Source organism: Colossoma macropomum, unplaced genomic scaffold (assembly GCF_904425465.1).
Source record: "Colossoma macropomum unplaced genomic scaffold, Colossoma_macropomum, whole genome shotgun sequence".
NCBI classification, from domain to species: domain Eukaryota; kingdom Metazoa; phylum Chordata; class Actinopteri; order Characiformes; family Serrasalmidae; genus Colossoma; species Colossoma macropomum.
In genome coordinates, this window is record NW_023494805.1 from 348,601 (window position 1) to 367,821 (window position 19,221).

General features: G+C 38.9%; 1 protein-coding gene and 1 pseudogene across 1 annotated transcript; both read right to left on the minus strand.

Moving 5' to 3' along the window:
• The window catches only part of LOC118826312, a 545,149-nt pseudogene that overhangs the window by 323,322 nt on the left and 202,606 nt on the right, over positions 1–19,221 (minus strand).
• LOC118826371 lies at positions 2,390–7,096 on the minus strand. Its single transcript, XM_036597331.1, has 3 exons — positions 6,955–7,096; positions 3,089–3,386; positions 2,390–3,005 (listed from the first exon to the last, which is right to left on the minus strand). Exons 1-3 carry the CDS (start codon positions 6,969–6,971, stop codon positions 2,682–2,684), a joined length of 639 nt encoding a protein of 212 aa, XP_036453224.1. The 5' UTR covers positions 6,972–7,096; the 3' UTR covers positions 2,390–2,681.

Below are 19,221 nucleotides of genomic sequence, written 5' to 3' on the forward strand. Positions count from 1 at the left end.
CACTGACCACTCAGGATGGTTCCAGGGCTTCCAGGGTGCACATGCTGCACAAGTGGGAGAAGGGCATGCCTAGACCTACACTGAGCCAATTTCAGAATTGGTCTGTTATATTGTCAGTCAAGCCCCAGAATTCCAAAGACCTACTTTGATGAGGGAATGAGAATTTTTGAGAACTCAACTTTATGAGGATGAACAAACATTTAGATTGAGCCATGAATTTGTGAACTCTTTTTTGCTGTACACACAATTTATTTTTTATTTAGCAATGTAAGGGCGTTTTCACACTTGGGCCATTTCAGCATCTAAAGTGGACTCAGACAGCTGAGTCATGGTTTCTTTTGCATATGTGAACACGCCAAACAAACTCAGACCCCTCTAAACGGCCCCAAAAGGAGGTGGTCTCAGTTCGCTTAGTTTGTAGTTCGTTTTGTGGTTGGATTAATTTGTACACTGTGAAAACAAAATGGCCCAAAATGAAACCTGAGCTAATGGTGAACTCCTCCATGAATTCAGTGTTCTATATGTGCCTTTTATGCTGGTGTCAATAAAAAACAAGTTCTTTCTTAATAGTTTTATATTGCCTGGACATAGTATTAACAGCCCTCACCCCTTGGATTTTTCCCTTTTTTCCCTCAAAACAAGTCTTATCTAATTAACTCAGAGTCACTGTCTAACAGAACAGAACAATCAAACATCCTCCTACCTAACACATGTGAATTTGAAGTTTGCACCAAAGTAACTTTCAACTAATGTCCAAAAATAATGAACTATCAGTTTCATTTTTACACTTATGCTGCATACCCCCCATTTTCACCTTTCATTACAGAGTAAGGTGTGTGTGTAGTGGATAATTGTGTGTGTTATTCCCAAAATAGCTTCACACAAGAAAGTCTCAGGTTTAGGTTAATATAAATTAAGCATTGTCATGTTGTCACCTTGACGTTCTCACTGAGAACCTGTGATAAATTTGGGGTGGTCATGGGCTGGAGGTTAGGGAACCAGCCTTGTGATCAGAAGGTCGCTGGTTCGATCCCCTGAGCCGACAGTACGTGACTGAAGTGCCCTTGAGCAAGACACCTAACCCCCAACTGCTCCCAGGGTGCTGCAGATAGGGCTGCCCACCACTCTGGGCAATTGTGCTCACTGCCACCTAGTGTGCGTTCACTAGTGTGTAGGGGGTGTTTCATCGCACATATGGGTTAAATGTGGAGGTGAAATTTCCCCGTTGTGGGACTAATAAGTGTCACTTAATCTAATCTTACATGCATCATTATTATTGTGGTGTCAGCATAGAAGAAGAAACAGGAGAAGGCATAATTTCAGCTCTGGAAAATGCTGTTTTACTCAGAACTAACAGAAACACCCTCTACACAAGCATGAAATGGAGAAGGGATGTCACCACCAGCCACAGAACTCCAAAACCCCACACAAAACAATCCACACCCAACACAACACAAGCTAAACACATAACACAAATTAAACATGGCAACAAAACAACTTTAAGAACAATAAATGACAATAAACATCACAGCTCTCCAAACCCCAGGCCCCTAAAGTCGCTTCTAAAATGCAGAGAAAGTAGCAGACATCCCAGTAATTCTACAATGCCCACATTTACTTGCTAACAAAGGTATAAAAAATAAAAAATAAAAAGTTATGCAAAATTCTGTAATTTGACACCAATCAGAATTATTTCTGTGGATTTTTCTTGTTGGACATTTAATCATTTAAACACATTTATCATGTACATTAAAGAGAAGGAAAGAAGGAAATCAGGGGCTGTATTACAGAAACGTTTCAACTCTGAAATCTGTTCTGTTTAGTTTCCATGATGAGTTTAGTTAGGATTTAGGACAGTAGCTATTACAGACTAACAGTTCCTAACTTCATAATCACATCATTAACTCCAGATAAGAAAACAGCATCACACAAACATCCTAACTAGACTAAACCTCCTAAATACTGTCGTAACTTTAGGATGAAGCCCAACAGGGTCCTCACTTCTGTTTAAGGTCCGTTTCTATGGTTTTTAGGCAGCTGTGTCAGGCAGCATAGTTCACTACCAGCATAATGAGCTCCATTTATTTCTACTGTAAAACGCTGCTTTCACTGTGAGATGATTTTCTTTTCTAACTCTGCGTTTTAAAAATCTCAGACGCTGCAGACTCGATCTCCACCGCCCCTCTGATCACCTTCCTGTGTTAATGTTGATGATGAAATATTACAGTGATGGTGGTGAATAATGAGAAGACAGAGCTGAATGTTTGTCTGTTTATTAAGAGGAATAATGTTAGCATGCTTGGCTAAAGAGCTCTGATATACAGCAGGGGACGCTTTCACAGTATTCACAGCTTTTGTTTGACCTTTTTTTTACATCAGTAATGGTAGCTAGATGTCTGGTTAACTAACTTGATTATTTTGATTATGTGTTTACGTTTCAGCTATGCGTGGATCATCGGTTGCTAAGCTAACAGGTATGACAGTTGATTTTTGACATCAATTGAATAGTTTAAAATTTCCTAACTGGGGATAAGATTCTGAAAGATAAGATTCCTAATTTAAGATAAGATTTGTTTCTGTTATATGATTTGTGAAAAATCTTATCTTGACCTGTCAGATCTTAAGACAAAAAATAGGAAGTTTAAGTAATAAAGCCCCAGGACAGCATTTCTGCTGTTAGCTCAAGAAGTGTAAAAGAAGTCATGCTCATTCTGCATTTGCCTGCGGAAGATATCGCTGGCCTTCTGCACTTTTTCTGCCGTGTTTAGGTACTTGTTCAGAATGGGTTTGTAATACTTCTCGGATTGGCCACCCTCATTGTCTGATTTCCTGATGTAGTGGGCAGAATCTTCAGGTATTTGCAGATTCTGAGCCATCCAGGACCAGACTCTGGGGCAGGGCAGCAGGGCCACCACAAAGTAGATAGGATCACTCTCAGTCATCACCTCTCTGTATGTATCCAGATACTTCTGTATGGCTGACGTCGGTTTGATGGAATTTGGATCCTGTAGTAGAAAAAATAATGTAAAATTAAAAAGAACAAACAGCTTCTGATTCTCTGCTATTGCTGCAACATTTCAGCTCTTACCATAATGGAAAGATTCTGTAGACATGAGTCCCTAAACTTCTTGTAACTGGAGTATCTTCCTTCAATGAAATTTTTCAGGTCCTCTGGCTCTGTGACCTTCTCACTCATCACCTTCAGTATAGTAGTCACCCCATCCAGGTAGAGGATGTCCTGCAGCATGAACTTGACAAAGCGTTCAGCTTTCATGGTATGACTTTTTATTTTGTTCAGGAAGTCAACATGTAGTGTTCCCTCTGCAAGGTCTAGGTTGTTATCCCAGAGGTACTCAGAGACATCATTGATCTGTTCGGCTGTAAAACTGCAACCAGAATGAGGGCAGTACTTGTTACATATGAAAAAAAAAAATATATATATATATATATCTATATATAAAGGGTTTGGCTGTTTATTTTTGTGTGATATATATATTTATTAATGTTAATGTACTGTAGAAGAATAAAAGATTTCTATTCAAATGAATGTAACTGTTTGCTCATTATTTTCAAACAGGTTTGAGTGTCACGTATCCCTCCGGTCCTGACTCTTTGGTGTAATCCAGTTCCCAAAACCCTCTGGGAGAACACATGACTATGATGTCACAGCATTCCATGTATCAGAGACCTGCCTCACCAGTTTCTTTCATCATGTGATTTGTTTAGTTAGTATATAAGCCCAGGTTTTATCTTAGCTCATTGTGAGATATTGCTTCTTTCACAGAGCTAATGAGCGGTCTTTCCTGTGTTTTGGGTGACTTCCTGTGTATCTAACTTCTGTTTTTTTTACTTTACCTTTTTGCCTGCTTCCTATTTGGATATTATTTGCCAGGACATGATTTTAGCTATGTTTGTCTATTGTTGTTGTCTATTTGACTTGTTTTGTTTGTTTCAAAAAAACCCATAGAGCTCATAACCAACTCTAGGAAACATACAGTAGAGTCACCCGTGACAGCATCTATATTGTGAGGAGTTCTTGCAGGTTTTTGATGCTAAAAGCTGTTACACACTGAACATGAATTCAGCTTGACTCTCCATAACTTAGTTTGAGTTGGTTTTGGAGATTTTTGAAGCTCCACATGAAACTAATTAATTTAATTTAATATATAGCAGTGGGCCTCATTCTTGAATGTCTTCCTAAGTTTGTTTTTAAATGTGTTTTTGAGAAAGGTCTTAAGAAAAGGTACATCAGATTCAAGATGTGTTCTTAAACTGTCATTCTCACCTTAATGAATGAGGTCCAATGTTCATTATACACACATTAAATTAACAATTATATATATCAGTGTTCCTTCAGTAAATATGGAGCAATTTTTGCAATATTATAAGTCAAGTCAAAGTTTATTTATACAACAGGTGTTGTCACAAAGCAGCTTTACAGAAAAATCCGGGTCCGAGCCCCCATGAGCGTCACCAATGGCGACAGTGGCAAGGAAAAGCTCCCTAAAAGCAAGAGGAAGAAACCTTGAGAGGAACCAAGACTCAAAAGGGGAACCGATCCTCCTCTGGTCCACACCGAACAGCAAACAGCGTTAGAATAAAATATTAGAATACAAAATGGGGAAAACAGGTGGATCAGTGGTTAATAGTTAGTTTGAGTTCATGCAGCAGCAGCAGCAGGAGGGTCAGTTCATGAGGGTGAGGTGCAGATCAGCCAACAGAGATGGAGCTCTGGTGACTCTAGCAGCTCTGGTGGCAGACGTTGCTCAGGGGCTCAAATTAAGGGAGGGAAAGCGAGAGAGAGAGAGAGAAATTGATTAACAGGACAGGTCCACTTATGGAGAGATAATAATGAGTTAATAGTGCAGCAACTGATATTAGCAAAATGTGCAAACAGAAAAGTTTTGAGTCTAGTTGTAAATGTAGACAGTGTGTCTGAGTCCCAAACAGAGGTTGGGAGATGATTCAATAATTTCGGGGCTATGTAGAAAAATGCTCGACCTCCTGCTGTGGTTTTTCTAATTCTAGGAACCGTCAGCAGGCTGTTATTTTGTGAGCGGAGTGTACGTGTGGGTTCATATGACTGAACTAATTCACTAAGGTACTGTGGGTCCGGTTCTAACAATGTTGCAAACATGTATCAAAAGAGAGACTGGAATCGAAGATGACGCCTAGATTTTTTACAGTGGTGCTTGGAATGACCGAATCGCCTCTAAATTTAGTTCACAATTGGAGAGTTGAGATCTCTCTGCTTTGGGTTCCAGTAGTAGGACCTCAGTTTTGTTAGGATTAAGAAAAAGGAAATTGTTGGTCATCCAGCTTTTGATATTTTTAACACGTTCTTCAAGATTATTTAGATTTAGAGCCTCATTAGGTTTAGCAGATATGTAAAGTTATGTATCCGCATAGCATTGAAAGCTAACGCTGAATCTGCAGATTATGTTACCAAGAGGTTGCATGTACACAGAGAAAAGCAGCGGCCCTGAGCACAGATCCTTGTTGTACTAACGTGTAATCAGATTGTTTATTGTTAACACTGACAGATTGATAACGGTCTGTCAGATAAGATCGGAACCATGACAAAGCCTGTCCTTTGACACCAATCAGATTTTCCAGCCTATCAAGGAGGATCTTGTGGTCGATAGTATCGAATGCTGCACTGAGATCTAGAAGGTATGCAAGTATGGCCACTATCAAGAGACACAAGGAGATCATTTGCTACTGTAGTTAATGCTGTTTCAGTACTGTGAAAGGGTCTAAAGTCAGACTGAAACATCTCATGGAGAGGACTTTCTTGTAGATAGGAGCTCAGTTGATGTGAGACCACTTTTTCTAAGATCTTAGCAATGAAAGGGAGATTGGAAATTGATCTATAGTTGGTGAGTTCATTGGGATCAAGATCTTGCTTTTTAAGTAGGGGGTTTAATGACTGTGAGTTTTAATGATTTTGGTACATTATAAATAAGTGACTAAATGAATAAAAAATCAAAATGAGAAAAAATTAATAAAATGAATTGTTCTATTAAATTATACATTTTAAACAGAAACTTAAATCATTGAATACAATGCAAATGTGTCAACATCATCCATCAAAGTCAGTCGGCGGGCCTAACTTGCTTTTGGCTAATATTGTTTTCCAAGACATTGCAGCTTCATTCATGGCAAAACTGAAGTTAGCTTGTTATACAAATTTGAGGTGGGATGGAAAATATGAATAAGAAGCCGATAATGGATGTGCAAAGCCAGACTATCAAAGGTAAAACACAGGACTTTATTGAGGTGGTAGAGGTTATTTCTGCACTCTCTGACCGAGATATAGACCAGGGTGACTTCAGACTTGGAAGATGTGCTCCAGCGCTTCTCTAATGATAGAGCACAGCAACCTGAGCAATGACTGCCTGGCTGTTCACATCAGTACTGAGCACAATGATCTCTGTGGAATACCACAGCAATCTACCTGAAGAGATCAGCGTTAGACACTGACTGATGGATGATGTTGGTAGATTTAATTATTTCATAGTGTGGAGTGCAACCATTAAATAAATAAATAAATGGTTAAATAAATAAATGGTTAAATAATGGATTTAATAATTTTATTTTAACACACAAAGTATGAATAATGCACATTTAAATAACAACTAATTAGATCACAATAAATAGTTTAAGAATGAAATGATTAAATAAAGCAATTTTTACTTTAATAATTTATTTCTTTACTTATTCATACAATGTCACAAAAATCTCTCCATAAGTATATATCAGTGTTCAATTAATATAAACATTCATTTATCGTCTAGATGTACATGTGTGTATGTGTATTTTGACATATATATGCCAAAATGTATATCAAAGTTCATTCAGTATATATCAATGTTCATATGTCTGTGATTGGCTTACCATAATATATTACACTTAAAAATGTTGGGGAAAAGTACAAAGTATTTGAGTCCTTACCTTGCAGCAGAATTCATCTTGTCTCCAAAGTAAATACAATTTAGTTTTCCGCTAAACTGAAATTTTTAATAACAGTAAATCAAGTCAGCAACACTGACACTGGTATAATCTTAAAGGTGTAACAAAGCTCTGTGTCACAACAATCCGGTCAAAGGCAGGAAAGTTCACCAGCATTTAAACGTTGTCTCGGCTGATCACGTGATCATAGTGCCAACGTGGTACAGTTCTGGTACATTTACTTCATCATGTCACACTATGAATTTCTGTGGAACAAGCACATCACTTGCATGTAATGTTGAGAATTGCTTGTATTTCATCACTAACATGTTGTGACATGTCATGGGGTATGTGGTTATTTCTCAGACTGAAAGAAACCCCACATTTTTCACTAGAATTTTACTTTCACACACTATCATGACACTTACACTTTTAGACACTATCATATCTCAGAGACTTGCCAGAAGCCTTATCATAATCTTTGTTAGGCACCTGTTTTGCTGTGCATGATGTTCACATATATCATTGTTTACTACAATGTATGTTTTCTATTTGTAAAAACACAATATCTCATACTTCTTATTATTATAAGAGAACTTATGTGGCTGAAGATGTGTTTACTGGCCAATTGGAAGCAAATCGAGAGTTACCCTTTATTTACAGTGTAGCAAGGCAAGTTAAACAGGGATTGAAAAAGTTCAAATGAAATACAATCAACTAAACAAGACTAACAACAAACAAAAAGGCGATAAAGTAAATAAAAACTCAAGTAAGAAGTGGAGATAAAATAGCAATACAATATCTAATGAAAACAAAAAGAATGTAAAAGACCCACCAGGAATTTGCCTTTTTGTGATTGTTACAGACTAAAATGCTTGACTTTACAGTGGCATTTCTTAAAATTTGTGGCAATATTTTTAAGCTTTTTTTTCAGGACTGGGGTTTCACAGTGGTAAATGTTGCATAGAGTACAAAAAAGTTTTCCCATGCTTTCATGTAAAACATTTGGGAATTGGTAGTTCACTGTTTTTCACAAAAGCACAAATTCCTTGATTGGTCTGTATACTCCCTGGTGTCAGAAATGGAGTGATTGGCACTTATTCATCGAATGTGCATAGAAATGAGTGCAGATAAGAGCACTAAATGGCACATGATCTGCTTCACGTCTGATTGATTAAATTGTCAAATTACATTGGATAGAGCTTTAAGTATGTAATTCTGTAGGTGACATACCTGACATTCATCTTAAACTACAGCCAAACAAATATACATCTTATCCTGATATTGTCAGTACCGTTCAGATTGTTTATCTGCTTCTCTGTGTGATGGGGACATTATCTCATGATATAAATGGTTATCATAATAGCAAAAAAAAGCGAACCACAAACAGTGCAACATCTGAGACAAACTAAACCTGAGCATGTCAGCTTAAATAACTCTTATGAATTAAATAAAGGGTTGTTTTAGACAAAAATGCACCACTAAGGGCCGCTTGCAGTTCTTATGTTAATGCAGTCAGTGCAGAGTATACATGGCCACGATAACCAATTGTATGGTAGTATTTAAACAATGATACTGGCCATGCTGCGGTGGTGTGCTTAGGCAGTCCAGGTAAAAAGGATGCTCAGTGCTACTGTTGTTGCTGCTGTTGTTGCTGTTATTGGAGTAGTTGTGTTAAGTAGTGTTATTGTGACCAAGGAGGGTCACAAGTGGGACTTATGTGTACTTATGTGTTGTCTCATCCCATTGTAACCCCTCCCTGTGTCTTGTGTGGGGTAGCTGTGGTCTGGGCATTTCGCTGCCTCTGTTGAAGTGCCTGTTTATAATAAAAAAAGCCTTTGTCCAAACATGCAATTTTGTGCATGTTTATTCTGATTCTGATTCTACACTGATGCTATTCTGGTATTAGGAGTGGGAGCTGGCCGCTGAGCTAGAAGAAGTCGACCGGTGCAACGATGAATTCAGTGGCAGATGGCAAAGAGAACCTAGCCTGGAGGAAAGGGGTACCGAGTGCTGTGCCTGCCTCCTACATCATGTGTCCACCCAGCTTAGGGCGAGGCAGCAGGCTGGGGAGCACATCCACATACCGCACTTCAATGACACGGATGCCTAGGAACCTAGGAGCATCACAGCAGCCATCACAGTGATGCAGCCATGCTTGGCACTGGAGAGGACATTATGGGTGCTTAAGTATATCTACTGCCAGAACATGATGACATAGCAGCATTGACTGTGGCCCTCTGGTGCCACTGTTGTCTAGGCAGCCGCTCCAGCAGAGGCAGAGGCTGAAGAGAGAGCAGATAAGCCTGCTGGTTTTGGAGATGAGCACGAGGGTTCAACAGGCATACACGCTGCTGGAGGAGCTGAGACACTGTGGTAGAGACGGAAGAACTCATCCTTGGCATAGAGATGCCATGCAGCAGAGGAGCTTGAGGAGGAGGCAGCCCCCAAGTAAATGGCAGCATAGCGACTGGGTTGCTAACAGTGCAGGAAGAGGGTACGCACTACCAGGCAATACAGTGAACCCAACTCAGTGGGGAATCAGAAGCCAGCCAGGAAGATCGGATAGCTCACAGGACTTGTGCTGGTTGGAATGGGACGGTGGACAGGCCAGGATTCCGTGCACCCTAAAAACTTTGTTCAGACTGTGTGGGTCACGGTGACAGGGGGAATGCTGTTATGCTAACTATGTTGAAGGAGGATGGGTTTTGCAATTTAACAAGTGGTTAGAAGCATTTACACTCCTCATATGTTGTGTCCACCTGCATTATACCATTCCTGTGTTTTATGTTGGGGTAGCACTAACCCTAACCCTAACCCCAGCTGGGTATTTTGCTGATTTTGTCAAAGTGCCAGTTCAAAATAAAAGAGCACTTACCTGAATGCACAATGTTGTTTATGTCTTTTTCTGTATCAGCGCTACATTTTAATGCTGTAATTTAGTCAGAATTTCAGTGCACTTAGCCACATTATTCTGAAGAACTGATGTCATTACCTGCTGTGAGACTTACTAGTAACTGAGAAACAAGATGGAAAGAAGTAAGTTTGCATTTTACAGCTCCAAATAACATTTGGTTTGAATATAATTACAGTCTGTAACTGTCTATTCATCACACTGCAGTGCATCTGACTATTCAAAAACATAACAGGTAAAAAAATAAAGTAGAAAACCTGTAGAAATACAACTTGTTACTGTTACTAACCTTTATTATTTCCTTAACACGAAAACTGCTTCCCATGTGTTCATCACTGCTGTCTGCAGCCCATCCATAGTGGTTGGATTTTTCCATCACCAAGAGAATGACTGTAGAGTGAAAAGAGAAGGGGGCCCAGCACCAAGCCTTGAAGGACACTGGAGGAGAGCCTGCATGGAGCAGATTTGGACTCCTCCATGTTATCTGAAAAGAGCACCCTTCCAGATAGGATGACTTCTATGCTCATTTTGGAGCATTCAGCACTGAGGCAGCAGTGAGAATCTTCCCTCACATGGTGACCAGGTGTTGTCTGTAAATATCGCTGATGTGTGGAGAACCCTCCTGAAGGTGAACCAATGTAAAGCTGCAGGCAGTGTGCTTAAGGAGCGTGGTCATCAACAAGCTGATGTCTTCATTAACATCCAATGCTCCTCTCACATTGTCCAAAAATAAAATGAAATGAAATAAAAGAAATACCTAACATAAACAAACTAAGAAAACACAGAGAAAATCCCTAAGTCTTTTGAGATAATACTCCATGGACAGACCAGATTGAGGTGTAACTTTTTGGACAACACAGGTCCTTTTATAGCTGCCATCATGTGAATACTGTGTTTCACAGTAGGAACATCATATCAACATTCAAACATATTGGCGGTAGTGGGATGCTGTGGGGATGTTATGCTGCCTCTGGTCCTGGACAACATGCTGTTATTGAAGCAGCCATGAGTTCTGTTCTTAATTCTCAAGGAGAGTGTCTGTCCATTCATCTGTCCATGAGGTGAAGCTGAAGCGTAATAGACTGATGCTGCAAGACAGTGATCCAACACAGAAAAGCAAATGCACATTTGAAAGGAAGCAAGGTTTTGGAGTGTCCTCATCAAAGCTTTATCTTCAACCCAGCAGAGATGCTACAGCATGACTTGAAAAGCTACTAGTCTATCTCAATTAAAGCAACCCTGCAAAGAAGAGTGAGCTCAAAAAATCCTAATACACACACACACACACACACAAGGAGCAAAATCTTCTTCACAGCCCATTATTAGCCATGGAGCAAAAGCAAACCTTGGTGTAAGCCAGTGTGTCACAGGGTGGGGGGAGGGGGTTAAAAAATGAGAAGCAGAAGAAAAAAATGTTGTTTTTTTTTCTTTGAAACTTGCACAACACCCACAAAGGAGTGTGATACTCCTGAGGTTCCTTGGAACAGGTTCTTCAGCAGTAGGCAGTTGGGGATGAAATGGTTCTGGGAACAGTAATGCTTTCAGTTGAAACATAAACAGAATAGTAAAGAGGAGCAAAAGCAAACAGAAAACAATTGTGCAATAGTGAGAAGCCTCTCAATGCCAACTTTACCATCTGAGGCCACTTAGCGTAAGCTGATGCCTTTGTCTCCAAAGCTGTTTTGCCTGAGGCTGATTGAAATGGCTGATTGTTCAGTCAGTTTCACATTAGAAATTTCAGTCTCTGTTCATTCTACATCATTGTAGTAAAGCTGTAGAAAGCCACTACTCTACTTTCAAGGTCTATAATACCTTGACCACCTTCATGAGTGGGTGGACAGAGAATGGCAGGCCTTACCCAGTGATAACCAGACCTCCTCTGGATGTCTGCTAGTAGACCAGGGGGAGCATCATCAACCGGTGCCATAAAGTAGACGTTGATAAGTTGCTAATAATCAACATCCTCTCACTATACAACACTAGAAGGAACAGCCACTTCCATTTTGCCAGTCTGTTGGTGATTTGTTGCAAAACAGCCTCTTAATTCATCCCCAAAAAGAAAGAGATGGGAGCATCCATTCCATTCAACAGACTAAACCGAGTCACAAGAGCACCTTTTGCTCTCTTCTGCAGAAAGGTCCCAAGGTCTCTATATAGTTCTGCCAAATCTGCTTGTTGGCCAATCTGGTCTTAACCCACTGACTGCTCTTCAACTTCTTTAATTTCACATTCAAGCTCCATAAGAGCCCTTTATCTATCCATAGAGGATGAGGCTGTATACCGCCTTTCCCCACATCCCATTATGCCTAGGAGAATCAAATCCCCCTTCCTTCATCTCCACAACTCCCAAAAGTGCTTAGAGTTTGAACAAAAGGGGCTATCTTGCAAGAGCTTTACATTCAACTTACAATAAGCAGCTCTATGTTGTCCTATATCAGTGGACAGCTGAACTAATGCAAAGTGATGATGTGAAAAGCCAAGTGAAGAAATTGCTGCTTTAAGTATTCCATTACTTTGCTGCTTCAAAAAGTACAAACAGTCCAAACAAGCTGCACTAACCCTCCCATCTACTACTTTACCCCAAGGATACTTATTTCACCCACCATGAGTTAACCAGATTAAAATGTTACTTCACATCCTGTAACATCTAAGCAGGCAAAGCAGGAGGTTCCGGCCCTGTTCTATCCATTACACAAACAGTCCTCCAATTCCAGTCACCTATCAATACTAAAATGGCATCCTGAGAAACCTGTGACAGCTCTTTCTTTAAGGAAGTGAAAAGATTTGCCCTCTTTCCTCCTACATTTGATGCATATATATTCACAAAAAATGCTTCTGAGCATTAATTTCCACACTGACCATTAAAAGTCACCTCTTACACACCTCCTTCTGAGAAATGATTTTCATATTTATCCCCAGATAAATATCGCTACCCCTGCACTACAGTTAATCACATGACTTAATACTGCCACACCTTCCTACCACATCTCCCACTCTACTGCATTATCATCTCTGTGTGTTTACTGTAAGAAAAATAGCTTTTATATCTTTACATGTGACATAGTCCAAGAACATTTCTCTCTTAAGCCCATTTCTTGCACCATTTATATTTAAGGAGGCTCTTTGTAAAACCCCATACCAAAGGATGGAAAAACACACGAAGAGCAAATGAAAGCATAAAGGCCCACCACCAAGAAAGAAACACAGGCCTCATTCATGATGTTCTAGTTTAAAGTACACTTTTTCGCACAGCAGTTGCCCACTTTTTCAGGCAGTATTGCAACAGCACACCCAAGCCTGTAATAAGAACTTGTTTCACTTCATCAGGAAAATCATTGACCAAAGACACATTCCTCTTATCCTCAGTAATGTGATATGGCCAGGCTATGACAGCAGAGAGAGGACTCTCCCATTATTTCATTTTATTTTATTTTATTAATTTTCAGCCCATTTGGTTATAATTAGTTAATTCACTGAAAGCAGTTCCATTATACAGGTACTAGGAGGAGTGCTATGCTCATGAGTAGACCCCTCCCACACCCCTATTTTTCATGTAGCTCTTCCAGTGCAGTGTTGAAAAGATGCTGCAAAGCTGCATAGCTAACTCTTTTTCTTGGTTTGCAGGTGAGCATAACATAACATAGATAGATAGATAGATAGATAGATAGATACATAGATAGATAGACAGATAGATAAATAGAACTGTATTGATCCCAAACGGGAAATTGCAGTGTTTCAGTAGCAAGACATATAATTGCACATATACTTACATATACTATGCATAAAATAAATATAGAGAAAAGACATAAGTTAGGCAGAAATAAACAAATAGACAAAAAAAAACATAAGGTTATGAGAGTAGGAATAAAATTATATTTATTTGCATATGAATGTAGCGTATAAGATTTGTTGAATTTACATGAGAGTAGGCTAAAGAGGTAGTATAAAAACTCAGTGAGTATGGACATAACTAAGAACTGCAGCAGTATTATAGTGTAAAGTGTGCAGTGAGAGTGTTGTTACAGTAGTAGTTATGATATATTGCACAGTGTGTATTAAGGAGAGGAGATATAGTGTTGTGGTTCAGCTCAGTTCAGACAGCAGGAGATCAGTATCATCTCAGCAGTAAGGAGACTCGTTGTAGCAGTGGGTAAGAAAGATCTCACATGGCGCTCTTTAACACAGCACAGCTGTAACAGTCTGCACTGAATGTGCTTCTCTGTTTATCCAGTGTAGAATGCAGAGGGTGTCAGGTCTTGTCCAAGATGGCTAACAGCTTGTTGAGCGTCCTTTGTTCTGCCACAACCTCCAAAGAGTCTGACTTGACTCCCACAACAGAGCCAGCCTTCCTAATTAGTTCGTTTAATTTGTTCAGAGCACTTTTGTTAATACTGCTGCCCCAGAACACAACAGCATAGAATAAAGCACTCCCTACAACAGACTGGTAGAATGTCTATAGGAGCTTAGTGCTCACACCAAAAGACCTCAGCCTCCTCAGGAAGTAGAGACAGCTTTGGCCTGTCTTGTACACCGCGAGAGTGTTACAGCTCCAGTCCAGCTTGTTGTCCAAGTGCACACCCAGATACTTGGGTAACACTTTCTTTGAAGGGTGTCTACATAACACATTCATATCACCTTACATAAACACTTCATAACATGTTCATGAATGCTTAAATCAACATTCATAAACTATACATGTTTTACATGATATTAATATGGACTACTATGTCATTTTACCGAAAGATGTTTTTCAAAATAAAAGTCCTCATTTTATTTAGTATTTTCAGTGAAACTCCTCTTTTCTGGACTGTCAGCATAAAATGACCTGGCTTTATCCCTTTGGACAGAAAGTGTATGACACTTTTTGCCTAGACTTTCAACTTTTTAAAAAAAAAAAATTCTCAAGCATTTGTATTTTGCAATATGCTATTCTTTCTGCTTTTTACGCTAATTATTCATATATAAAATGTACTGTTCATTCAACACTCTATACATTATTGTGGAAAATGTTACTTAAACTAGTTTAACTTTCTTGGGGTAAATGCTAACACTGTTATCCCAATTACTTTGGAGGTTTTATTTTTAGTGATGTTCTTCCTCACTTATGGTTTTGGAGAAGGCACAAGTATAACTGTGCATTGATTATCCTGTGTAACTGAGGTTAAATGTGACAAGCACTGTTATCACAAGGAATGATTCCTTTTTTGGCATTACTTCAAAGTACAATCGAGTGGTGGCTCTTCAACTTTCCTCACTCAGGGTGCTGATAATTTTCTAAGAAATGTCCTTTATAAATTTGCCTTGCTTTGCCTTCACCATAAAAGTGATGGAAGTCACGTTATCCTCACTAAAGTGCATGTTACATGAATGGATGGATCTTGAATGTAATGGATAAGTATTATGGGCCTGTCCCACCACCACACAAAGTTTGAGACTTTAAGTTGATTGACTGCTCATAGCATATTTATGAGTAATTCACTGCCCATATAGTAAAGTGACATGCAAAGCAACATTCATAAGTGATTCATAGCATTTTTAAGATATGTTAATATACCATATAGTAAAGTGACATGCAAAGCAACATTCATAAGTGATTCATAGCATTTTTAAGAGATGTTTACAAACCATGTGTATAAATAGTGATAGTGATTTACAATTAAATATCTACAATTATTTTCCTTACCTTTGCAGCAAGACCCAATGACTGTAAAAGGAGTCAATAAACACCACAAGTAGGAAGGTGCTTTTCTTTTTATTGGCAAGACCACTGTTCAGAACAGGCACTTAAACATGCTGCTCACAATCAAAACAGGAAACTACAAACTCTTCTGAACATGGAACTGCAAAATAAGCAAAAATAAAATAATCCTCCTTTACAGTAAAATAAAGCTCTGCTGATCGTTCAACACAGTTTCAACTATAAACGGTCTAAAACACTGGAGTTAATATAGCCTATATCTGCTAATTTACCCTTTAACTCTGCAGGCTTGCAGGCTTCTGGTCACAGCAGGACAGTCAACAGTCTTGCCCAGCTAGCTAGTAAGTTAGCTAACAAAAAAGCGAAGGGAAAAATTAAGACAAACATCGGTAATTTGGATACGAATGGACTTTTATGAATTCATTATCACTCCAGTTGGTGTCCCGATATATTTAATCTGTAACGAGAAACTATCAAATACTGAAAAGTCGCGAGGCTGAAATCAGCTTCTCGTTCGCCAGCTTGTTTTTCGAATTTACCCGTTCCACCATAAATGCTGCAGCAGTTACATTCTGGCACCTCAGGCGCCATTTAAGGTGGAACGGGTAAATTCGAACAAGAAGCTGGCGAACGAGAAGCGACTTCAGCCTTGTAAAAAACGAACTTTGAGAGACATTTTACAAGAATTATTTCAGTTTTTTACAAAATTATTTTACTTTTCTGCAAACTTTCGTGGTGGAGATGCGAGACGCGCAGCTATAGCTGAGCTAAAAATTAAAGCAGAGCAAAGTAAGTCTTTCATTTATATACTTTTAGCCTATACTAGCACGTTAGCACATACTGAGACATATTACAGCCAGGATAGTAAAATTATTTTTGTTGACACTTCGCTGACCCCTGGTATAGACCACGTCACTAGCCAAACGTTAGCGAGTGTTTTAAGTAATTAATCTTTGGGGCTTAACTGAATCATGTAACTTAGCTAATTAGGTGACGTTAACATTAGCTTGATGCATTTTAATAGCTAATATAAGGTAGCGTTGGCCTGCTAGCTAGTTAGCAAAGTTTCTTGGTTACAGTTACTGATCATAAGCAATTTAACTGCTATACTGCTAGTTATATATCATACCTCTGCTATGGCAGTCTATCTAGCCCACTAACATAACGTTCATGTGCTTTCAGTACATCTGACTGCTCTTGTTTGATCTTTTTAATAGCCAGAAGAGGACAGACAACCAGCAGCAGTGCCAGTATCATGATATCTTCAGACTCTTGCAGTGACTTGTGCCATTTTGTTTATTTTCTTTATATTTTTGTTTTGTTTTTCAGAGAATTTAAAATAATTTCAGTCTAAGAAGAAAAGGAGCAAAGTGAAGGCAATACCCCTTAAGTAATGGCCACATGAGGTGGTGTGTTTTATTTTTCGTTTTAGAAAAGAGTTGAAGATTTTATTGAACACATCTGTATTTTGCAGTTCCATGTTCAGAAGAGTTTGTAGTTACCTGATTTGAGTTTGGGCAGCATGTTTAAGTGCCTGTTCTGAACAGTGGTCTTGCCAATAAAAAGAAAAGGACCTTCCTACTTGTGGTGTTTATTGACTCCTTTTACAGTCATTGGGTCTTGCTGCAAAGGTAAAGAAAATAATTGTAGATATTTAATTGTAAATCACTATTTATACACATGGTTTGTAAACATCTCTTAAAAATGCTATGAATCACTTATGAATGTTGTCTTGCATGTCACTTTACCATATGGTATATTAACAGCTCCTTAAATTGCTATGAATCACTTATGAATGTTGTCTTGCATGTCACTTTACCATATGATATATTAACAGCTTCTTAAAATGCTATGAATCACGTATGAATGTTGTCTTGGATGTCACTTTACTATATGGACAGTGAATTACTCATAAATATGCTATGAGCAGTCAATCAACTTAAAGTCTCAAACTTTGTGTGGTGGTGGGACAGGCCCATAATACTTATCCATTACATTCAAGATCCATCCATTCATGTAACATGCACTTTAGTGAGGATAACGTGACTTCCATCACTTTTATGGTGAAGGCAAAGCAAGGCAAATTTATAAAGGACATTTCTTAGAAAATTATCAGCACCCTGAGTGAGGAAAGTCAAAGAGCCACCACTTGATTGTACTTTGAAGTAATGCCAAAAAAAGGAATCATTCCTTTGATAACAGTGCTTGTCACATTTAACCTCAGTTACACAGGATAATCAATGCACAGTTATACTTGTGCCTTCTCCAAAACCATGAGGAAGAACATCACTAAAATAAAACCTCCAAAGTAATTGGGATAACAGTGTTAGCATTTACCCCAAGAAAGTTAAACTTAGTTTAAGTAATATTTTCCATAATTATGTATAGAGTGTTGAATGAACAGTACATTTCATATATGAATAATTAGCGTAAAAAGTAGAAAGAATAGCATATTGCAAAATACAAATGCTTGAGAAAAAAAAAATTAAAAATTGAAAGTCTAGGCAAAAAGTGTCAAAACACTTTCTGTCCAAAGGGATAAAGCCAGGTCATTTTATTCTGACAGTCCAGAAAAGAGGAGTTTCACTGAAAATAATAAATAAGGACTTTTATTTTGAAAAACATCTTTCGGTAAAATGACATAGTAGTCCATATTAATATCATGTAAAACATGTATAGTTTATGAATGTTGATTTAAGCATTCATGAACATGTTATGAAGTGTTTATGTAAGGTGATATGAATGTGTTATGTAGACACCCTTCAAGGAAAGTGTTACCGATACTTGTATGTCTCTACCACTTCCACACCTTCTACATCAATGGTGACTGGTAGCAAGGCAGGTTTGGACTTCCTAATGTCCAGCACCATCTCCTTGGTCTTACTGATGTTCAGCTGCAGCTGGTTCAGCTTACACCAGTCAACAAAGTCCTTCACCAGCTTCCTCCTCCTGTCCATTCCTTGTGCACCCCACAATGCCCGTGTCATCAGAGAATTTCTGCAGATGACACGACTCTGTGTTGTACCTGAAGTCAGAGGTGTACAGGTTGAACAGGAATGGGGCTAATTCAGTTCCCTGGGGTGCCCCTGGGTTCAATGCCATCAGGTCCCGCTTGCTTTGCTCTGCTTGAGTTTTTTCACCTGATTAGTAGTGAATGTAACATCACTGCACATTCCCGTTGTGGGGGGTGGGTGAGAGGTGTCCACTGCAGACAATGGTTGCTGATGGTCACCGGTGTGAATGGCTGTGGTGGAGGAAAGTGAGGCTGTGGATGGCCCATGGTGTAATTGTGTAGGTGTGTTAATCTGAGTAGGAGACAGACACAGTGGAGCAGAAGAGGAGCCGTTGTCAAACTGCACAAAGAATTGGTTTAACTCATTCGCCCATTCACGCTTACCCTCTGCTGGAATAGGGCTGCGTTGGTTGAAGCCAGTGATGTCTTTTAGGCCTCTCCAGACATCACAAGTGATATTCAGCTCTAGTTTGTTTTCCAGCTTGGTAAAAATAATCCTGAAAAATGTACAGTTATAAGTGTCTGTATGGTTTTAAACCATTATTTGTCATTTTGACCACATTAATCTGTACTATGTTGAAAAGAACACATTTGTTTGGTGAAGCCTGCTCTTGCTTTAACGTCCTTTCCCCAAATTAAATTTTT